Source organism: Antedon mediterranea, chromosome 9 (genome assembly GCF_964355755.1).
Source record: "Antedon mediterranea chromosome 9, ecAntMedi1.1, whole genome shotgun sequence".
NCBI classification, from domain to species: domain Eukaryota; kingdom Metazoa; phylum Echinodermata; class Crinoidea; order Comatulida; family Antedonidae; genus Antedon; species Antedon mediterranea.
The window spans coordinates 1,327,689-1,349,325 of NC_092678.1; the positions used below are offsets into that span (position 1 = coordinate 1,327,689).

Below are 21,637 nucleotides of genomic sequence, written 5' to 3' on the forward strand. Positions count from 1 at the left end.
ATTCAATTAAGACATCCGCATGATTGGAACGTTTAGATATAATGATAAACTTGTTCTTTTTGATTAATTTTTTTACATGTCAGAACAACGTTTGGTGTTGGATGTGTTATTAAAGTAACTATAGATTAGACAATTATGTTCACATCCCGAAGATAAACAGTACAATGTTTAAATTATTAATTCAAATAAGTAAACCCAACATGGAATGAGAACACAAAAAAATACAAAAAAGCTAACTTATTTTTGTTGTAGTAATGCATTACCCGATTCTCAATGCTGTGTCTCCACATAACGAAAGTATTTGCCCAGTTATCATTGGAATATTCGGTAATAAGCCCTTGATGTGATGCTTGTATCATAGAGACAGTACCAAGAATCGTGTACAATGTTCTATTAGGGAGTTTAAAAAAAAAAGAAGACAGATGCTGTCATACTGATTCATATTTGTATAATGCTGAATTTGGTCTATCAACATGGCATAAGCGTAGAATAGCATAGGTGACATTACATAAATCCCCTTTATGACGTCATCAAAACCAACAATTAAGATACCATTTTAATGAAAGAGTATTGTCTATACATATTGACAATCACAGCAGGTGATCTATCTTGTGCGGATCAACTAATAATTGCACAAAATATGATAGCCTAATATACAGTAGTCACAAATGTTGCGCGTGCAAAATAAATCACTGGCTATACTTCTGCCAAGCAAGAAATATATATTTTTATACCCGAAGGCTGTCGGGTTTAGTCGAAAGAGAGAATTGGTTTTTACCTATTATTAGTACAATCCTATAAACCTACATCCTTTGGTTGTAAATTAAATTCTATAATTATTTCCTGTGGGGCTGGTGCGTGACATCAATTTGTCGATTACTACACTGTGCTTAATTAATCTTCTGTGTGTCTAATTTATCTTAAGTTCTAATTGTCTCTGATGCATTGATTTTCGTGATGTGCAGTGGGACTAACCGGAAAACAGACAAAAGAGTAAACTCCGCTGACACTATAGGGACTCAATTGAAAGTAATTCACGTAATTAAATATATGTATGGTTGTTCCGTTTGTTGGAACGAAACACGCCGCCGTCTTGTTAATTAATGGAAAAGTCGTTTAGGTCCACAGTATAAAGAATTGAACGCCATCTTCTGTTCCATCAAACTGAACAATATAGCTGCTTAAAGCTCTTTCTACGCTCTCAAACTTTAGACAAAAATTGATGTGCACCACCATATTTAAGCATGTCACTACCATATTTGGGCACATCACACTTTGTTTTGTCAAAGTAGTTTGATAGTATAGACAGAGCTTTATACAGTTTTCTATGGGAAGTGAATACATTTTGTTCATAATAACTAAAGAATCATATCTGTTGATAGGCCTAATCAAGATTAGACAAAAGAAATATTTCAAATTAAATTGATACCATTAAGCAGAAGGTCTTTAGAGTGTTATTAATATTTCAAGCTTTTAAAGCATTTTTTGATTGTTTTATCGGGTTGATTGTGGAAATGAGACTAGTATATGCTAATGGCACTGATAGTTTGTGCTGAGAGAATTGTAGATTAGGATAAAGATAAATAAATCATCAAGGTGATTATGATGATGAGTAAGATATAATGATTATAAGTAATAAGGATTATTTTAATGGTGATTTTAAATAATAGTTTAAATGATAGTGACGATTCTATGAAGGTGAAGGTGACGATGAGTTCAGAGATGATTTAGATGATGATCTGGTGTAGAGTGGTGATTATGTTAAGATATGTTCTCTATTACTTAATGTTATTGTCTCAATCAGTGGATACAACTATTAACCATTGTAAACATTTTATCTGCATCTGTCTCTGCATTTTGTGACGTAGTAGGAATGTCCCGACCATGCGCAGATCAATATGAGATACCAGATGTTGATAACTATGAATTACAGATTCGATCTTCCACTTTCTGGCTCTCGGTGACCTATCTCTCTACAGTTGAGCTCTATAGTATTAGGCATATATGGACTTTATTATGTAATCTCACCACATTAGGGTAAGTTGCACTTTTCAATCATCGGCTTTAAATCAGAATTTTGTACAAACACTACTATGTTTTGACTATTTGGTAAAAACCAAAACGATGTTTTGAAACTGTTTTAAGAGACCATGCATTTATGTTTCTGAAAAGTCGTGCATTAGTCGGCTACAAATAGGCTGATAATGGTTTTTTTTCTGACTGGTATTTATTAAATGTCACATTTGTGCGTGTAACCTTATTTATGCTGTAGACGCATCCAGAGCATGAGAACAAAAACTTTCGAAATATATTATTATTATTATTATCAGCGTATACCAACGTATGCACTTTTTGACAATCACGTGAAATTTCGGGTATCAATTAGTTTACTTTTTTATTCCAAATTTTAAAATGTTCTTGCTCAGACAATCATCTTCATGTTTAATTTAATGACGTCATCATTGTAATACAGGCCTAGTGTCCTGGCATACATAAACTTTATACCAATTATTTTAATGTTTTTTCATTCTGCGATTGCGTCGTTAAGCTTAATGCGGTTGTGCCAAATTACCAATGTGTAATGTGCCCAAAGATGGTAGTGATATGCCCAAATATGGTAGTGATATGCCCAAATATGGTAGTGATATGACATCATCATGTCCATATATAGGCACATCACATAGCTTTAGAGATCGTAACATATCCATATCATCTATTTCTATATTGATAACAAATTAAAACTAGGCTACATGCCAATTGTAAATTCATTAACAATGATAATTAACATACCTTGTAATTGAGATTTAAAAAAAAACTTAAAATCTGTGTGATGATGTGAAATCAAATATCTGTATAAATTATCGATTATAGCGCTGCAGTTACAACTTGCACATGTGCAGTAGCCGCATATAAGATCATTTCTAATTGTTTACAGCAGTTTAAGATATAGATTTATTATACCAATTATGTTTACGTTTAGCAGAATCGGATGCATTGAAAAAAATTACAACTTAATTTCCGAAAGTAAAATGGCAAATTAGGCCTACAAATTATAAAATCCGTTTACCTGTTCGTTAGTAAGATGGATTTTCACTATCTGGCTTTAATTCGACCTTAATTTGACCTCAATTGATCATGATATGTGCAGTTAACAGTTATCATTATTCAGTCTTATGAAAATATACAAGCTACTAGACTGTAGGCCTACACGATGATGAGTGCGTATAATGGCCAAAAGCCAGGCTACAGCATACGTATCTTGTCTATGGGGAGGCCCCTGTCTCTGTTATTAATTTGAAGGAAAAAATAATCATCATTGAAGTAACAATACATTTTTGCTTTGCTTCTTAAAAAAATCAATCATAATAATAATAACAATGTATTTCACGGTTGTTGTTAGTCTATTGTTCAGAATAGTACACGGTTAATATGTACACAATAACTACACTTTATTTATTAATAAATAGTGAAAAATCTACCAAAATGTTTGTACTGCGCACGTGTGAGACTTCACACTTAATTTTATTTTATTTATCTTATTTTTAATTTCACCCCATCCAACAGCAAATATGAGGTAATACACATTGCGCTATAATAGAGCACGCAAGCTTAGCCTTTAAAGTACCTTATAGCTACCCCATCAGTCGGATAATTATACTTAAGATAACCCCAAGACACAGAGCATTCATCATCAGGCAAACTGTCCTCATAAAATAATAATAATGCATTACAACATGACATATATCTTCCTAAAAGACAACATGTATTAATAGTTAATATGTAGGCTTTTGATTCATAAGCGATAGGCAGTGAATGAGTTATAGCGCGGCGTGCAAACAAAAAAGTATTGGCTTCCCGCCGCGCGTATTGGCTTGGTTTTCCCATCATTTGTACACAGCGCAGTGCCGTACGCGTAACGCCAGTAACAACACACGCAGAAGTTTGGAATAGCCGTCGCATTGTGATGCTTGGTACCCACTAGGACGCAACGCAACAACGTAGACGTAACGCAAAGGCCTGAGGCCCCTGGTTTAGGAACTCTAAGTGGCCCTCTAACGTTGGAGGCCTCAGTTTTAAGCCTTTTTTGACATATTATATTATGTTAATGCTTGTTTTTCCTCTGTTACCCATAAGTTCCGGGGCCCCTGGGTTTAGCCAATGAGCGCTCATAGCCGTTACGCCAGTGTTCGGATGCTCCGTCGCTTGTGATTGGGCACAATAACGTTTACGTCCTTGCGTTGCGTATATTACCCCATGTGCCTAACCTTTTAACGCTGTAGTTTGATTTACTTTGTTGCTTTAAAGTTTCTGGTATCAACACTAGTGGTAACGTTCCCCGTCCAACTAAGTTTCTGGTATCAACACTAGTGGTAACGCTCCCCGTCCAACTAAGTTTCTGGTATCAACACTAGTGGTAACGTTCCCCGTCCAACTAAGTTTCTGGTATCAACACTAGTGGTAACGCTCCCCGTCCAACTAAGTTTCTGGTATCAACACTAGTGGTAACGCTCCCTGTCCAACTATTACCGTAACTCCCAAAATCAATAGTTATGTCGTATACATTCTTTAAGCTACAAGACATTAATGTCTAGCATGCGCATACTATTTTCGCGCCGTGCATGTGCATGCATGATGTATTAATGAGGTGTTTTGTTCCGTTCCTCTCTTCATGTGGGTGAATAAAATTGATTTAGGACATCAATTATTTGAATGTTATAAAAAGTATTGAATAACGTACAAATGAACGCATCGTCGAGTTTTTCAATTCCCCGACGTGATATAAATTTTGTATCATATCAGTAAAAATTATACGCAATATCTTTATGCGATAAAAAATGCTACGATTTCCTTACAAGCATGAACTAGCAATAACGTGATGGATGACAGGTTTTGGACATAAAATGAAACACTTACCCACATATTTGAAGTCTATTAGAGGTCCATACGACACTGTGAAAATAACCTCAAGATGAACTTACAACTAAAATATTCATTTTTAAAAAGGACAAAAATGTTCAGTTAAAGGAGGCATCATCACCCATTCGATAAATCAATTGATCAACCATTCGATTAATCAATCGATCAACCAACCAACCAATCGATTAATCAATCAATCAATCAATATATCAATCATTCAGCCAATCGTTTAATCAATCAATCAACCAACCATTCGATTAATCAATCGATCAACCAACAATTCGATTAATCAATCGATCAACCAATCGATCAACCAACCAACCAATCGATTAATCAATCAATCAATAATTAAACCAATCGTTTAATCAATCAACAAACCATTCGATTAATCTACCGATCAACCAACCAATCGTTTATTCAATCAATCAATAATTAAACCAATAGTTTAATCAACCAAACCATTCGATTAATCAATCGATCAACCAACCAATCGATTAATCAATCAATCAATAAATAATTCAACCAATCGTTAATCAATCAACAAACTATTCGATTAATAAATCGATCAACCAACAATTCGATTAGTCAATCGATCAACCAACTAATCGATCAACCAACCAATCGATTAATCAACAAATCATTCAACCAAACGATTAATCAATTATTCAACCAATCGTTCAATAAATCAAATAACCAACCAACCAATCAATATATCAATCATTCAGCCAATCGATTAGTCAAATCAACCAATCGATCAATCAATCAATGAAAAAAGTATGCGGAAACATTATTGGAAATCAGCGTTTCATTTACCAGTCTCAAGTATGCTTTTTGTTAAAATTGGTGCGATATGATATTTGATTGATAGAGGAAAGAATATGACGTTGAGATTGGAGAAGAAACACGAATACAATAAAAATGCAAATATCATTTCGTGTGGAAACAAACCTTTAAAACCGCATCCTTTACACGGCAATTTATGGAAATTACAAATTTACATATTGGAAAACGTACAAAATTGCCTTTGAATGTCAATATTAAAATATAATAGATAATCTAGGGCCATTGACACGATAGATTCCCTAATCGCTCATTCGGGTTTCACATACGTGATATCAATGTTGCTAATTTCTAATACAAAGTTGTTATAGAATGTCCCCCGTTTCTGCAAGGAGTATTAATGTAGTAATCATCAATCAATAATTTTTTGCATGAATAATGAAATATATATATGAGTGTTATCAATATTGGGATCTCTTTGGACATTTCGTGCGTTGTGATATTAAATATAAAATTCTCCGAAAAAAGAATTAAAAATGTTTTATACAATGGACGCTGGTTCACTAGTGTAGAGATTTACCTGAATTAATTAGCCATGACCAATCCTAGGTTCATTCGCGTTCACACTTATGCAGACTCAGCACCTATAGGTCGTTGTTGTGTAAGCTTACGTTCACATTGAACAGTGAGTTCAAGTGCATGTGTAATTACGTTTTACCATTATTCCGTGATTATCGCCGGTAGAACAATGTATTCGGAATATACACACTATATTTTTCGAATATTTCTGAATATTATGCCAATTGCATGGCGGAGTGTTTCGATGCGCAGATCCAATCTATCTAAACACTGGAACACAGAGGAATCATTTGAGGCTGACACGCCAAGTTGTTTGGTCAATCGCCCAGGCCAAGCGCGAGGGGAATTATTATTTGGGCTGACTGAGTCTCTGGTTTTAAGCCATGCTCCTGGCTTTAGTCATCCCTCTGAGCAGAAATAAGAGGCTCATGGTCCCCAACTGATTCCTGACCACACTTCTACGATTTCATTGATGTACGAATTCTATTCAGATGGGGATATCTACAGCCTTCTGCACTGATTTGAGATAGCTACAAGTAAATCTTGGTTCCCACTACGACGAAAGGCAAGCGTGTTGACCAATTACAAGCGACAGTTCGAATAATTCATCGCTTGTGATTGGTCAAGTAAATTGCGTTGCGTTACGTCCTTATGTTGAGGAAACCAAGCATAAATGATAATTTATTTTTACTTTACAGACCAATATGCAAAGCGACTTAGCTCCTGTGCATTTTGAATGACACTAACAGCCTGTAATATTTTACGTAGGCGGAAACATAAATATAGATTTATTAACGAATTCTGAATGCGCCCTAATGATGTATGGTTTCAAACATAATTATTCGTGTCGTGTATTAGACTTTTATTGACTTTCTCATTGTATATTAATAATTATTTTATAAATCAGTCAATTGTACTTACTGGCTTTGTATAATAGGTACAGTTGTATTTGTCATTGTACTATAATATCAGTACAACAACCGTGCCATGTGCTGAAAATAATTTTTTTCTAATTTCATAAATATCAAAAGGAGATGAACCGTTCCCTCGTGGGGAGTTATCAAATTGACGATAACAACATATAAACCTAACCGCTGTATCTATAATGTTTACAGTATCATACGCAACGTCTGTGATAAAGTGTCACAGGTGACGCCAAACCTTAAAACATGTGATACGTATGTGACATTATTACATAATTGTCCTATGATACTGGATGTACTGTGTATGCTAATGGAGAAACATGTGAGAATCTGGTTGTACATTACGTGCATAAAAGAAAATATAAATAAAACATTATTTAAAAAAATGATATTAATTTTTTTAAATTTTGTTGAATAGAATAGCATATGAAACTAGACCAGACTTATACAGGTAAGTTGGTTTCAATTCATGGCCGCAGTTATCGCTTAATTTGGTGGGTAGAACTCGTTAAATAATTAATAGCAATAAGCCTGAAGGGGCCTTAATATATTATATATGATGTATAGTATAATGACAGTCTTATAATACAGTAGATATGTCAGACCTGACTCCGAGAGATCAACAATTTCGATAACTAATTAAATCAATATTATGTACATGTATACGCTGATTAAGGTTAATTTGGCAGTGGCATATGAAACAGTAGGAGGCATTGGACAGCAATGCATTTATAATAGATACGAAGACATCCAGGAGCTGCTAAGCTTGTTATTACTCGTACAGAATACACTGTTTCTTGTCGCCGTGTATTAAATATTTACATGCGATATGTACATGTCGTGAAATATTAACATATATTTAGCATCCAGTAGGCCTAAATAGATTTTGAACGCGCGCGCGTATAAATGATGTTTCTTTAATAGGATATCATATATAAAACATCGTAACTTTTACTAGCGTGCAAACGCGCCTCTACAGCTCACTATGTCGGTCGGTAAACACTAACTCAAATTTGCGCACGTGACTGCAGCCATGTATATGGCCTTGTTATATAGATAGATTGGCCAATCTGAATACCTCGATTGGTTTTTCTTATCTTTAGTTCAAATTTGTGTACAGTAATTTCATTTGTTATGAGTGAATTTTATAAAAGTTATATAATATTTGTATGAATAAATTTCTCTATTGTTTGATGTTTTGATGTTTTCTCTTTTTAATTTCAAATTTTTAAAAATTAAAATTCAATTCAGAATTTATGATAATTTAATTCACTTTCGAATGCAGCTTTAGTCACCATATTTTATAAAGCTACACTATCCTATCAAACTTGATGTGACAAAAATGTGGTGTGCCCAAATATGGAAGTGATATGCACAAATATGACATCATCATGTCCATATATGTATAAAGTCTGATAGTGTATACAAAACTTTATAAATGGCCTACTGACTCTTAAGCAGTACTTTTATGTATTTGGTTGTTTTATTGTATTCGAAATACAGTAAAGGTTTTTTTATTACATATTCAACATACACACTTATTGTATATTCGTAAATGAATCGCTCCACGACGCCAAATAAATATATTGTTAATTGGTAACATTGCTAAAATAAGTCAAATGCATTTTGTGGGTATTAAAACAACTCAACGTATACACATCACTCTGGGATATGCCGAAGGTTTTACGTTACACAGATAATGTTAATATATTTCCTTAGGAAATATCAACATAAACAAATTAAAGTAATAAATATTGTATACTGTACATCGCGAACATGTGGTGTACTGCGTACTATTGTCCATCCAATCCATTTAATATTATACAAATAATGAATGTTTATGAGTGGAATAGTACAAATAATGCCATGAGGTGAAAGTACTATTGAACGACCGTTAAATAGTGACCCACAATCGTCCAATCAAATGACAAGAATTTATTAAGGTGTTATATAAAGGTTAATTTTAAATAGGTGAACGTTGTTCTCATCGCTTTGAAATTCGCAAATCGCCGACCGAGCGTCTTAATCAATCAAAGGGCGATTTGAATTGCTCGTTGATAACAAGATCGGGGCTTTCTAAACACGACGGCCTCCCGGTGGACCTACACACGTATCATGGGTCGTCGCTTGAACCTAGAATCCGTCGGTAAAGCACCTCCGAATGTCCCCGTATGTGCACAAGGAATTAATTCTAGGTCCCCTCAGGTCGTAGAAAATCGTCCAAGATGTCATTTTCCATTCCTCTGTGTTAAATCTTTACAGAATGAGTATTTCGATTTATTGTATGTTTGCGAAACACATTATCTGCAATAAGCAAAGCAAATATTATCTGAGGATACTCTTAAAGAATTGCCAATTAACGAACTTTCTTCAGATAATAGGAGGCACGCACTTCATACTCTGTCAATTAAGCATTGATCCTACAGTAGGCCTACAGTTTACGTAGCGACTGCTAGGCTGTTTTAATAGGATGACGGGCCAGCATGACAGCCATCAAAAATATTATACAATCGTATAAGTTAACTTGATTTATTACGATTTATAGGCCTCTTTATGAAGAATATTAGATATCCAGTCGGTATGTTAATGATGAAGGTATAGGCCCTAGGGGAGGTTGCAAGTGGATTAATAAGAAGTGAACTAGTTATGTCCTTATTCGTCGGAACCACAGAACCCGGATTCTCTATATCTGACGAAACTGTTGATATAGTAAAACCGACTTACAGAGAATCCTTTAAAATAATTACATTAATTATAAATCATCACGATTATTCGCTGTAAATTATTATGAAGCTGATTAATTGTGGCGGATTTATTGAAAAATTCTGCATCTTGATTTATGTTTTTCTTACATCAATATGTTAATAATATCCGGTCGATAAGGCATGTAATAATTTTTATGGAAAGCTGTAGAGAGGTTATTATTACAATATTTATTGAAGTAGATACTTGTTTTGAAAACTGTTTAGTTATGCGTTTTATTTAGTGGGAGTATATATAAAGGATTGGAGTTAAGTTAAGTCCCGGACTAAGTACAGATGGGATTGGATGACACATGATTTTACGGAGGTGAGTGGAGGAGTAGATTGAGTGAAAGTACTGAATGTGACGTCAGGATCAGGTGAGTTTTAGATGAAACCAGATAAGATGAAATTGAGTTGAGATAAAGTTGGCTATGAGATTGAGATGAGTTGAGATAGGGTGTTTTGGTGAGATGAGATCGGGTGTTTTAAAGGGGTGAGATGTAATGTTTTTGGTGAGTTGAGATCGGGTGTTTTGGTGAGATGAGATTGGGTGTTTTGGTGAGATGAGATGGGGTGTTTTTGGTGAGCTTTGGTGGAGCTGAGATCGGGTGGAGGTGGAATCGACTGGAGCCGACCAGTGTGGATAGTGATGAAATGTGAAGTGGGGAGGTGATGTTGAGATGGATAGAGATGATGTGTCAGAGGTGGTGATGGAATCGAGTAGATGATGAGATTGGTTAATGATCAAAAACAGTGTGGAACTATATCACAAGAATGCTCATTAGTATTTACTTACAGGGTATAGAAGAAAGGCTAAACATCCTAGGTGGTGTTGAGGAAGCATAATGTGTCTTGTCATTAGTAGGATGATTTACCGCAGTAGTTCAACAACATTTTATCTCTTTAGGCGCCAATAAAATTAATATTAATTTCAAATGTCATTTATATGTATATTTGAACGGGGGCGTTGAGAGCGTTTGCTGTATTTGCACATTGTTAGAAAAGACGTGTCCTTCGTTAATTGAACTTCAAGAAAGGAACAATTATTGAGTACAATTGCATTTCAGATCACGTTGTCTCTACAATAGATTTCGAATCATCGATCAACCTTCGTACCATACAAAACTATATATCATTTCAATGAATGTACCTAAGTGATTAGGCCTATCAATTGTATAGATGTGCTTATAAAACGTTTCGTAGGCCTAGGCCTAAACAATTATCCAATTACGTTGTTTTTATTCTGGTGTTAACATATTAATAATTAATGGTGAAGGCTATAGATAAGATGCAATGTTTTGTGCCTCGGTGATCTGTTAAGGTAAGCCTCTTGCTTTAATATTAACATTGTTTAGGCCTAATATTGATAGGTGTCCAGCAATCATTCACGGTGTATACTCTAAATGTAAACACATTTTATTTTTTTAGGTTGATGTACGACAGTATGTGAACAAATGAACGCAGTGTCGAGTTTTCCAGAACAACTCGAGAGCCTAACTAATGATCGTACATATACCATATACTGCAAAACTGATCGTTGTGAATACTGTGCTGCAAATCGGTTCCCATGCCTATGTGTTACACAAAGGTAAGCTTAACAAGAACTTGTTTATTTTTATTGAAACTTTGTATAATTATTTTATTCAGGGTTTGACAGTTATAGACGGTTGTACCTTTTATGACTTACATTAAATAAGCATATTGCACGTTCAGTATACCATGCTCTGTCAATGGCCTTTCTGTACGGAAATTGTTGATCCTTGCGGGGGTGGGGCAATTGCAGCAAATCCCCTTTTAAGAGGACACTTTCGGGACCTAACACAATTTCCCCTCAATAAGGGTCTCAAAGAGACTTGTACTATAATAATAGTACATCCAAGGAGTTGTAAAATCCTGGTACGTCCGTCCTGTTAAACCTGCGAATTGAAAATAGAATATATATTTTGTGTCGATCAGATGTACCGTAAACATAAATAAACGTATCCGAAGTACATAAAAACAGAACATTCGGAAGTTAATGATAGACTGAGTTTTATTAAGAGAAATCACGTACGTGAATCAATCTATCAGCACGACCCATTACATAATAAATTGCCAGACTCTGTTGAGAATTATCATTTTGATTTGATGTTCACTTTATGCATAATTAGCTATAATTTTATTGGCGGATTACGTGGTTTTACCTGTGGTTTTTATAGGATGCATAACATTAGCAACACTGCTCGTATGTGTGTACTGTATTATATTTATTTTATTTATTTTATGTCTTTAGGAAATGTGACTAAGGATTAATCACTGTCCTATCAGATAGGTGGTAATCCCTCTGATACAGGGGCTATTTTGTGAAACAGTTTACCGGGGAACCCCCTACTCTTTTCGAAGAAGAACTGGGTTCTTTAAAGTGCACACAGGTTATAACTGTGTACACTGGACCTACGGTAGTCCTTATCCGAGAAGACTTGTTTTACCACCAAAACTAGGAGCGAATCGGCCTCGAACCCTTGCCGATGTTGTTGGCTCTTTAGGTACGATAAACGGCGCCCCTGCCGTAACCGCTCGGCCATTTGACTCGCTTATATAGTGTTTATATTATAGGCCTATAATGAAACTAGTACTTTTTTGGAACATTCCTATTCAGGGGACACATCTATTATGAAGGAAACTTTCCATTTAATGAACATGGGGAAATATATGTTTTTTTACACTGCAAACCCATATTCAAGGAACGCCCTCTAAGAGGACACTTCCCATGAAACACTACAGCCAATTCCTAATCAGGGGAAGCTCTTTGTAAGGGACATTTTCCACTACTACCGGACGAGGAGCACTAGCCTATGTGGCAACACTCCACCAAGCCCTATTCGGGAACACTTGCCCATAAAACCGAGGCGTACGGCAATATGTTTTAACACTCCATCCTATTCCTATAGGGGGACGCCGCTTTATTGGGTATCTAGATTGTGTCCCTTTTGTAGGAGTTATAAATCTAAACTACAGTATATTATTTATTTAAAAATTCTAAAATAACAGCACCAACGACAAGTTGACAAGCTGGCAAGTTTTGTACATTCCAGTGTGTATGTCTATCTGTCAAACGTCAGTTAGAGAACCGTAACTACTGGGAAAACAACTTTTCTGCGTTATCCTATTAGGCGAAATGTACGTTAGTGTTACGGGTGGATTTTTTTGTGTGTGAAAGTACGTTTGTGTACACTGTCACTGCTTGTGATGTATGTGTTATTGTTTGTATTATAAAATCCGGAATAAATTGAATTGAATTGGTTTTACCAGCGATTTTATATCATGTGATCGTTTACAATATCATTGCTTACGTCATCATGCCTTGTCACACCGGGGCCACTGTAAATTATGTATTTTGAATATTACCACCTGATTTGTCAGCCTATAGATGGCGCGCACAGCTATGTTTAAGGCGCAACTATGGCGATGATTTATGAAGATAGCTATGACGTAATAATTCATGTTCTGTTACTAGTAACGTACTAATGGTTCTAAAATTAATATTCAATTAAAATGATCAGAATTATTCCATTTATTTGTTCCAAATTACTAATAATTATTAATATTTCATCAAATGGCGTCAGATAACATCGCGTCATCAAATCAACCAAAAGTCAATCTCTGAAAGTAAGTCCACTTTAAGTTGACATACGTCATGCAAATTAGTCAATCAAATTCAAGACTGTCGAATTAACATCGCGTCAGTGGTTGCCAAGGCTATGTATAACACTACATTGTCTATTAATAAATATCGCTTACGCATAATTTGTTTGTTCGAAGTGTTTATATCTTAAGCAAAACAGTAGATGATATGAGTGATTTTTGATGATTTTTCCCGATCGCGAAAAATGCTAAAACAACAAACAACATTTAATTCTGCTGTATTAGCTTGGCCGTAACAACAGTGGATGCAGTGTCCCAAGGACTTACTTTAAGGGTAACGCGAGTGAGTTGACCAATACAGTTTGAATGATCAATCCCGTCGTCGTGATTGGTCAAATTGCTTGCGCTGTGCTTACGTCATTGCGTTGCGTCCTACATATTTGCTTGCAGGTTCATTCTCTAAAGCTTTGTCAAACTTTATGTGCAAAAAATGTAATGCGCCCATATATGGGCACGATCAGATGTCATATCACTACCATATTTGGGCATATCACTACCATATTTGGGCATATCACTACCATATTTGGGCATATCACTACCATAATTGGGCATATCACTACCGTATTTGGGCATATCACTACCGTATTTGGACACTCACACTTCCAAATGCTCTTAATTTGTAAATTGAGGCAAAATATAGAATTTAATGTCCTCGTAAAAATTCAATTTAAAAATGTATGACTCAATCAAATCATTAACTACAATCATTGTCGATATCAATTTAAATACAGTATATTTGTAAAAGTTAATTATTTTAAACATTACAATTTTCTAAATGGTCTATGATAAATGTGATACAGTTGGAAAAAATGTCATACTGTATTGTAGTGTGTTCACAAATTGTTTTGTAATGGCGTCCTCTAACCATGAATTCCTTTTACTACTGGATAGGTATGGGCGGCCGTTATGGCTATAATATACAACGTGTAAATACGCAAAAAGAACGGCCGCCCATAGATTGCATGTACGATATACGATATAATTAAAACATTTTAATCTTTTTTAAGTAGGTTGTTGGTGTAAATGTATAAAACATCTCGTCTGTTGTTGTCAGTAGGCCTACCTAAAAGTCACTGAATTTATGTAAATTTTAACCATCGATAGATAATATCCTTATATTTTTATTTGTAATCTTCTTAAGTGGATTAGAGTCTGAATATAGGCTATGTTGCGAGGTAGGCATTGCGATTGTTATTTGTAATCTTCTTAAGTGGATTAGAGTCTGAATATAGGCTATGTTGCGAGGTAGGCATTGCGATTGTTATTTGTAATCTTCTTAAGTGGATTAGAGTCTGAATATAGGCTATGTTGCGAGGTAGGCATTGCGATTGTTATTTGTAATCTTCTTAAGTGGATTAGAGTCTGAATATAGGCTATGTTGCGAGGTAGGCATTGCGATTGTTATTTGTAATCTTCTTAAGTGGATTAGAGTCTGAATATAGGCTATGTTGCGAGGTAGGCATTGCGATTGTTATTTGTAATCTTCTTAAGTGGATTAGAGTCTGAATATATAGGCTATGTTGCGAGGTAGGCATTGCGATTGTTATTTGTAATCTTCTTAAGTGGATTAGAGTCTGAATATAGGCTATGTTGCGAGGTAGGCATTGCGATTGTTATTTGTAATCTTCTTAAGTGGATTAGAGTCTGAATATAGGCTATGTTGTGAGGTAGGCATTGCGATTGTTATTTGTAATCTTCTTAAGTGGATTAGAGTCTGAATATAGGCTATGTTGCGAGGTAGGCATTGCGATTGTTATTTGTAATCTTCTTAAGTGGATTAGAGTCTGAATATAGGCTATGTTGCGAGGTAGGCATTGCGATTGTTATTTGTAATCTTCTTAAGTGGATTAGAGTCTGAATATAGGCTATGTTGCGAGGTAGGCATTGCGATTTCAATAATTTGAGTATTTTTCGGTTTCATATGGCCTCACTTTTGTTTTCATATTATCACCAGCTTAAAATTCAGACTTTTACGATCGGACTTTTGTGACTGATAATATTATGTGATTTACTTAGTCGGTTAAGTATACTAGCCTTAAATTTGTGTTATTAATAATTCGATGTCATTACAATTCTAAATGTAATTCACTGATGGTAATCAATAATGGAAGGCCTGGTTTAATTTATGTAAAATGTTTTCTATTGATGTGAATTTCTTTTTTTAGAAATTCATTAAAGTGAAGAGCATTGATTTTTAAACTATTCTTCATATCCACTTATATAATTATTGATTTATATGTATTTGTTTCCTTTGTGTTATTTTTTGTTGTTGCAACGTTGATTTAAATTGTAGATAATATGACGTATATTGTATTAATTTCGTATTGTTTACGTAGGTTGCTATGTTCGTATGGCACGTGACGGTTGCTAGGTATTCAGACCAATCACTATTTTTTACCGGATAATACGATTGCAACCGGATACTATGGATTTCTCCTGGATTTTATGTTGGTTTAGTTTATCATCGTTTTTGTGTATTCACGTTACGTGTACATTACGTGGATTGTCAACCACTTCGATATCAGACGCGATAGTTTTGTATGAGGGCGTGCTAACGTATGACAACACTGCAGAAGACTTAGCAAATGACAAAGTATTAGTCTTCCCATTCGTTGACGGATGCGACGAGGCATTCTGTGCACAATTCAATGCATATGTATTGACTTCGCTAAGCAAACTGACTACTGTATTGTACAATTCATGTATATGCAAATGTAAAAACGGTGTGTTGTTTGACGTGAAGTTAACAAGATGCTTTGATAGTCTTTCTAATAACAGTAAGTACACAACCTAGATATTTTTTACATTATTCAATATTCATGTATCGTTTCTGTGCCGGCTGTATCGCACGTAAGTAATGTTTTGTTATTTAATCTTTTAAAACGAATCGCCATTAATCAGTATAACCTATTTATATTACACTTTACGCTACTAATTATGTTTTTTTAATATCTGCCTCAAGCGTTATGATGGCTAAAGTGGGCGTGGTCGTAAGCAATCCCACACCCTCCCCAATAAAATTCTGAAACGGCCATCGATAACATTTTAAAATGTATAGTATCAATTAGCAGGTCTATCCATAGGGCTTTCATGGTATATCTCTACCACTGTACCACACATCCCATCCATGTTGGTTTTTTTAATGTTTATTAAGCGTTATTATACAGCGCTTTGACACTTGAAAAAATGGTAGGCCTACACCTCATTACATAAAAAAACGAAACGAAAACATAAAAACCGGCAAAAAACAAACCAGGTCCCACATGTGTTACCAGGCAAGAACATTAAACAAGATGTAATTTTAAGTTTTTCTTTGAATAATTTCGAGTTATCTTCCTCAAAGCGTGCATGCCAGTTTTTATGTGTTCATATACACTGCTACTAAATACATTTGATCGACTTGTTAGTTTAGTATTGTTTTAAACAGCATTATCCACGTCCATTTTTGTCACTACTTACGGTAGATGTCAATATTTATTGTTTATGACATAATAAATAATATAAACAACCATTCATAACTCCCTTACAAAAATCAATCCTACGCTAGATACTACGCTAGATACTACGCTAGATACTACGCTAGATACTACGCTAGATACTAAGTTAGGCCTAAACTCTTTTAAGACCCAACTGAAGGCTTTTCTTTTCCAACAAGCAATGTCCTACCTTTTTTTTCTGTATTGTTAATTAACTAAACAACACGACTGTATTCACATCCAATTTCTGAGATGGCAATATTTACACATGAGTATTAGGCCTAGGCCTATAGCTGGGCCTAATAGGCCTAAGGCTTGGCATATGCCTTCGAGTTTTTTTCTAACACAGCAAAAGATAGTGGTGTCTTGAATGCAGATCTAATCCACGTAGATCGGTCTGTGTGTTATTTTACAGAATAATTTATTCGAAAGTAGTGTAATTCACAAAACATTTACAAGATCATGTGTGCCGTACTCGAGAGAATTAAGTGTTAATAGCGAGCGTTAAAATTCATTAAAACTGTGTCCATACGGACATTGAAATGTTAATATTAATTAACGTTAAACACGCTAATGAGCTAGTTAAGTCATTTGCATAATCCGAATTCAATTGTTTACGTTGTTTATTCCAATTAAAAACTGGCTATGAATTAAAGTTCGCCTACAATAATAAATAAAACTGTCCAGTTTCATAGGCAAATCCTTGATACAGATTTAGATGTGATACACTTGTGATACCTGTGTCATAGACCCTAACATAACCCTAAACTTCCATGATACAGTAATCACATGTGAAACACTGTATTACGGAATATGCCTATGTTATTTGGGCAGTGGAGATACAGGCTCACAATCGGTTTGTGTGTGACGGGGTTTCAAATTCTCTAATCTCATCTAGATTTCTTGATTATAATCATATATTTATAATAATTATACCTTTTAAAATGAAATTGTGTATACCCACGTTTCCAAATGTCTGATATAATGATAATGCATCGTGTAGACTTCTTCAATAAAATAGAAATAAAATAAAGAGAAACGAACTCATTATATTAATTGAGAAGTAAGTGAAGCGTGTAATGCGAATAAAATGTACATTGGGTACCGTACGAGATAATTAATTCACTGAATTTTATATCTTATTCAAGAATAATTAAAAATTACGAGAGATGGTTTTAGCTTTTGATTAAATTGAATTTATAATGTGTTTTACAATAAGTATTGTATCAATGTAATACATCACATGGACGGGTTAGAAGGGATCGGGCCTTTTAATAGACTGTCGTGAGAGAGTTCAATTTAAACAAAAAAGGCGTATTTATAGGTGATAAAATAATGTTGTCGTGTGTATTTACGGAAGTTTTGGTGCGTTTTTAGCAAAAGTCATATTCGCCTCTCGGTTGGGGCAGGCCGTATATAGTTATCCTTACCGTTTCACATTATTCGGCATCATTATGAGGGTGGGGGGTTGGTGTTGGTGAGGTATTGTACTCTGTCAATTAATTTGAACCAAGATCCATGACTTGATGGCGTTACAACCACCAAGCTACAATCTCATCCAACTTGTGATTAAATTCAACCATGATTATATTCTGTATAACATAATCTCAGCAAAGTAGTTAATTATTGTATCTAGCAGCATACATTACCTGTTATCACTACAGATTATTAATATTTAAGTCGCTTTTAATTATATATACTGCGTTCATCAACAGCACGGTAACAGTCACGTGACACTATAGCAGTAATCTCAACGTAAAGTGTATCATTATCAAGAACGATGCGTTTTTTATTTGTTATTAATTGATATCATATCGTTGACGTCGGCCTGCACAGAAAGATTTGTCATTTCAGACAATAATAGCCTATAGATAGATAGATCCGTCCTTTGGATGGAACGTTAAGCCGTTGGTCGGTGTGCGTACTTTGCAAATGTGCGCGATATAAAGGAGTAGGAGATCTTCTCCCGGTATGTTGAATATGGTCGCGATGGACCATTTAGGCCTACTGAGGCATTGACCGAACAGTCTTGTACTGAAGAAGTCACCCAGTATAAAAAAGAAATCAAAATTGATTAAACCCATTGCATCTTCTGGAAAGGTTACCCCAGTGTACTGATCCATCTCAGCCCCTTTGGGGCAGACGAGTCAGCGCCGTTTAGTGGTAGCGTGACACAAAGGGTACCCTTAAAGGAAGATGGAAGTTTTTCTTGTGTTGCATCATAACATAGCCTACGCTTTATATGTATTAAGCACAGTATCACGAATCTGTTACAAAGTACTAAAGCGATATCAGCAATTTATTTGTATTATACGAATCGTAGAATGTTACATTTTAAAATTTAAAACGTCAATTTAAAGAAAATGAAATTTTGTTTTGATGTGACCGCTAAGTAGGGCTACGGTACAGATCGTATGTTATCCGTTTTATTTTTATTAATATTTTTAATGAATACATTTGAATACTGAATTGAATAAAGGTAGTCTAATACTAGGCCTAATGAATTAGTATTTGCTAAAGCTTGGTTCCCACTAGGATGCAACGTAAGGACGCGCAACCATCGAGGTATTATAGATTATATATAAAACTATATTTGCCCGCAATTTGACTAACGTTTGGTTCCCACTACCTGATGTAACGCAATGACACGCACCGCAAGTAATTTGACTAAAGCTTGACTTCCACTACCTATGATGCAACGCAAGGACGCGCAACGCAACCAAATTGACCAATCACAAGCAAAAGTTGGACGAAACCATCGCTTGTGATTAGTCATTCGCTTGCGTTGCGGCTTACGTCCTTGCGTTGCGTCTAGTGGGAACCAAACTTAAGGATTCAACAAAGTAATTTGTCCAATCACGACAAGATTAAGTATAATCCATCTCGTCGTGACTGGTTAAATTACTTGCGCTGCGCTTGAGTTAGTGTAGCATTATCCAAGTCCATAGAATGTGAGTAGAATGATGATTTAGCATCATTACCAATGTTGTTATTTGTTAATTTTAACCGGGTGTGGACGTGTGGGTGGCGTAATAACGTGTTAAAGGGGACCTTTCAACACCCACATACAAGTTGAAACTTGCAAAACATGAGAACAACATATTACTTTTCGTATAAGAAGATTAAGTTTTATTTTTTATTTAGCTGTATCATTCGAAATTTGATATTTCTAGTACTATTAGAGATATGTTATAAAGATGATTGATGTCATGTCAATTTTCTACGTTAAGATATCAATTTTACTTTTTATTTTAATAACTGATTTCTCATCTGATAGCCAAAGATGTAATGACCAATTTGATATTATTTCGATCTAGAATAACATAATTTAAACATAAAAATAATATGAGTTATTGATTTAGGAGGAGAGTTAGAACACATAAAAAAAATAGATTAAAGAAATGGGTTCATTAGAATGTATTGATTACGTCATGAATGTTTATGTCGACTTCCTTTATGTTAATAGGTATACAAACCTTGGGTTCCGCATGGGTCAGGTTTGAAGTTCATTTAGAATGTACTGATTACGTCATTCGACTTCCTTTATGGTATACAAAACATTGGGCCCCGCATAGGTCAGGTTTGAAGTTCATTTAGAATGTAGTGATTACGTCATTCGACTTCCTTTATGGTATACAGAACCTCGGGCCCCGCATAGGTCAGGTTTGAAGTTCATTGATAATGTATTGATTACGTCATTCGACTTCCTTTTATGTTAATATGTATACAGAACCTCGGGCCCCTTAAGCGTGGTTCCCACTAGCGACGCAACGCAAGGACGTAACGCAACGCAAGTGAATTGACCAATCACAAGCGATGGCTTATTCGCTTGTGATTGCTAACTGTCTATAACTTCGCTTGTCATTGGTCAACGCGCTTGCGTTGCGTTTACGTCATTGCGTTACGTTCTAGTGGGAACCAAGCTTTATGGGTCAGGTTTGAAGTTCATTTAGAATGTGTTGATTACGTCATTCGACTTCCTGTATAAGTATACAGAACCTCGGGCCCGCATGGGTTAGGTTTGAAGTTCATTTAGAATGTTTTGATTACGTCATTCGACTTCCTGTATAAAGCGTGGTTCTCACTAGCGACGCAACGCAAGGACGTAACGCAACGCAAGTGAATTGACCAATCACAAGCGATGGCTTATTCGCTTGTCATTGCTCACTGTCTATAACTTCGCTTGTCATTGGTTAAAACGCTTGCGTTGCGTCTACGTCCTTGCGTTGCGTTCTAGTGGGAACCAAGCTTTAGTATACAGAAACTCGGGCCTCGCATGGGTCAGGTTTGAAGTGAGTTTATTTAGAATCTATTGATTACGTCATTTGACATATTTATGTCGAGTAGGTACGGTGTGTACCCTACTACAGTATTGAGAAACTACGATCCTGAAGAGGAAATTGCTAAGAGGAATACGTTCGTACTGTGTTTTCTAAGGCAAACACGTCAACGCGATCTAAGGTTAAGTATGGGTTTAAAAAACACATTCTTTAAGTACACTTCTTGTTAGAATATAATCCTAATAAATGTGTCA

General features: G+C 35.2%; 1 protein-coding gene across 1 annotated transcript in view; it reads left to right on the forward strand.

Moving 5' to 3' along the window:
* The first annotated feature begins 1,943 nt into the window (after positions 1-1,943).
* The window catches only part of LOC140059229 (uncharacterized), a 34,338-nt gene continuing 14,644 nt past the window's right edge, over positions 1,944-21,637 (forward strand). The window contains exons 1-3 of the mRNA XM_072105097.1: positions 1,944-2,037; positions 11,372-11,531; positions 15,964-16,404. Of these exons, the coding sequence (XP_071961198.1) occupies positions 16,053-16,404 (352 nt within the window). The 5' untranslated portion in view covers positions 1,944-2,037; positions 11,372-11,531; positions 15,964-16,052. The remainder of the gene's footprint in view (positions 2,038-11,371; positions 11,532-15,963; positions 16,405-21,637) is intronic.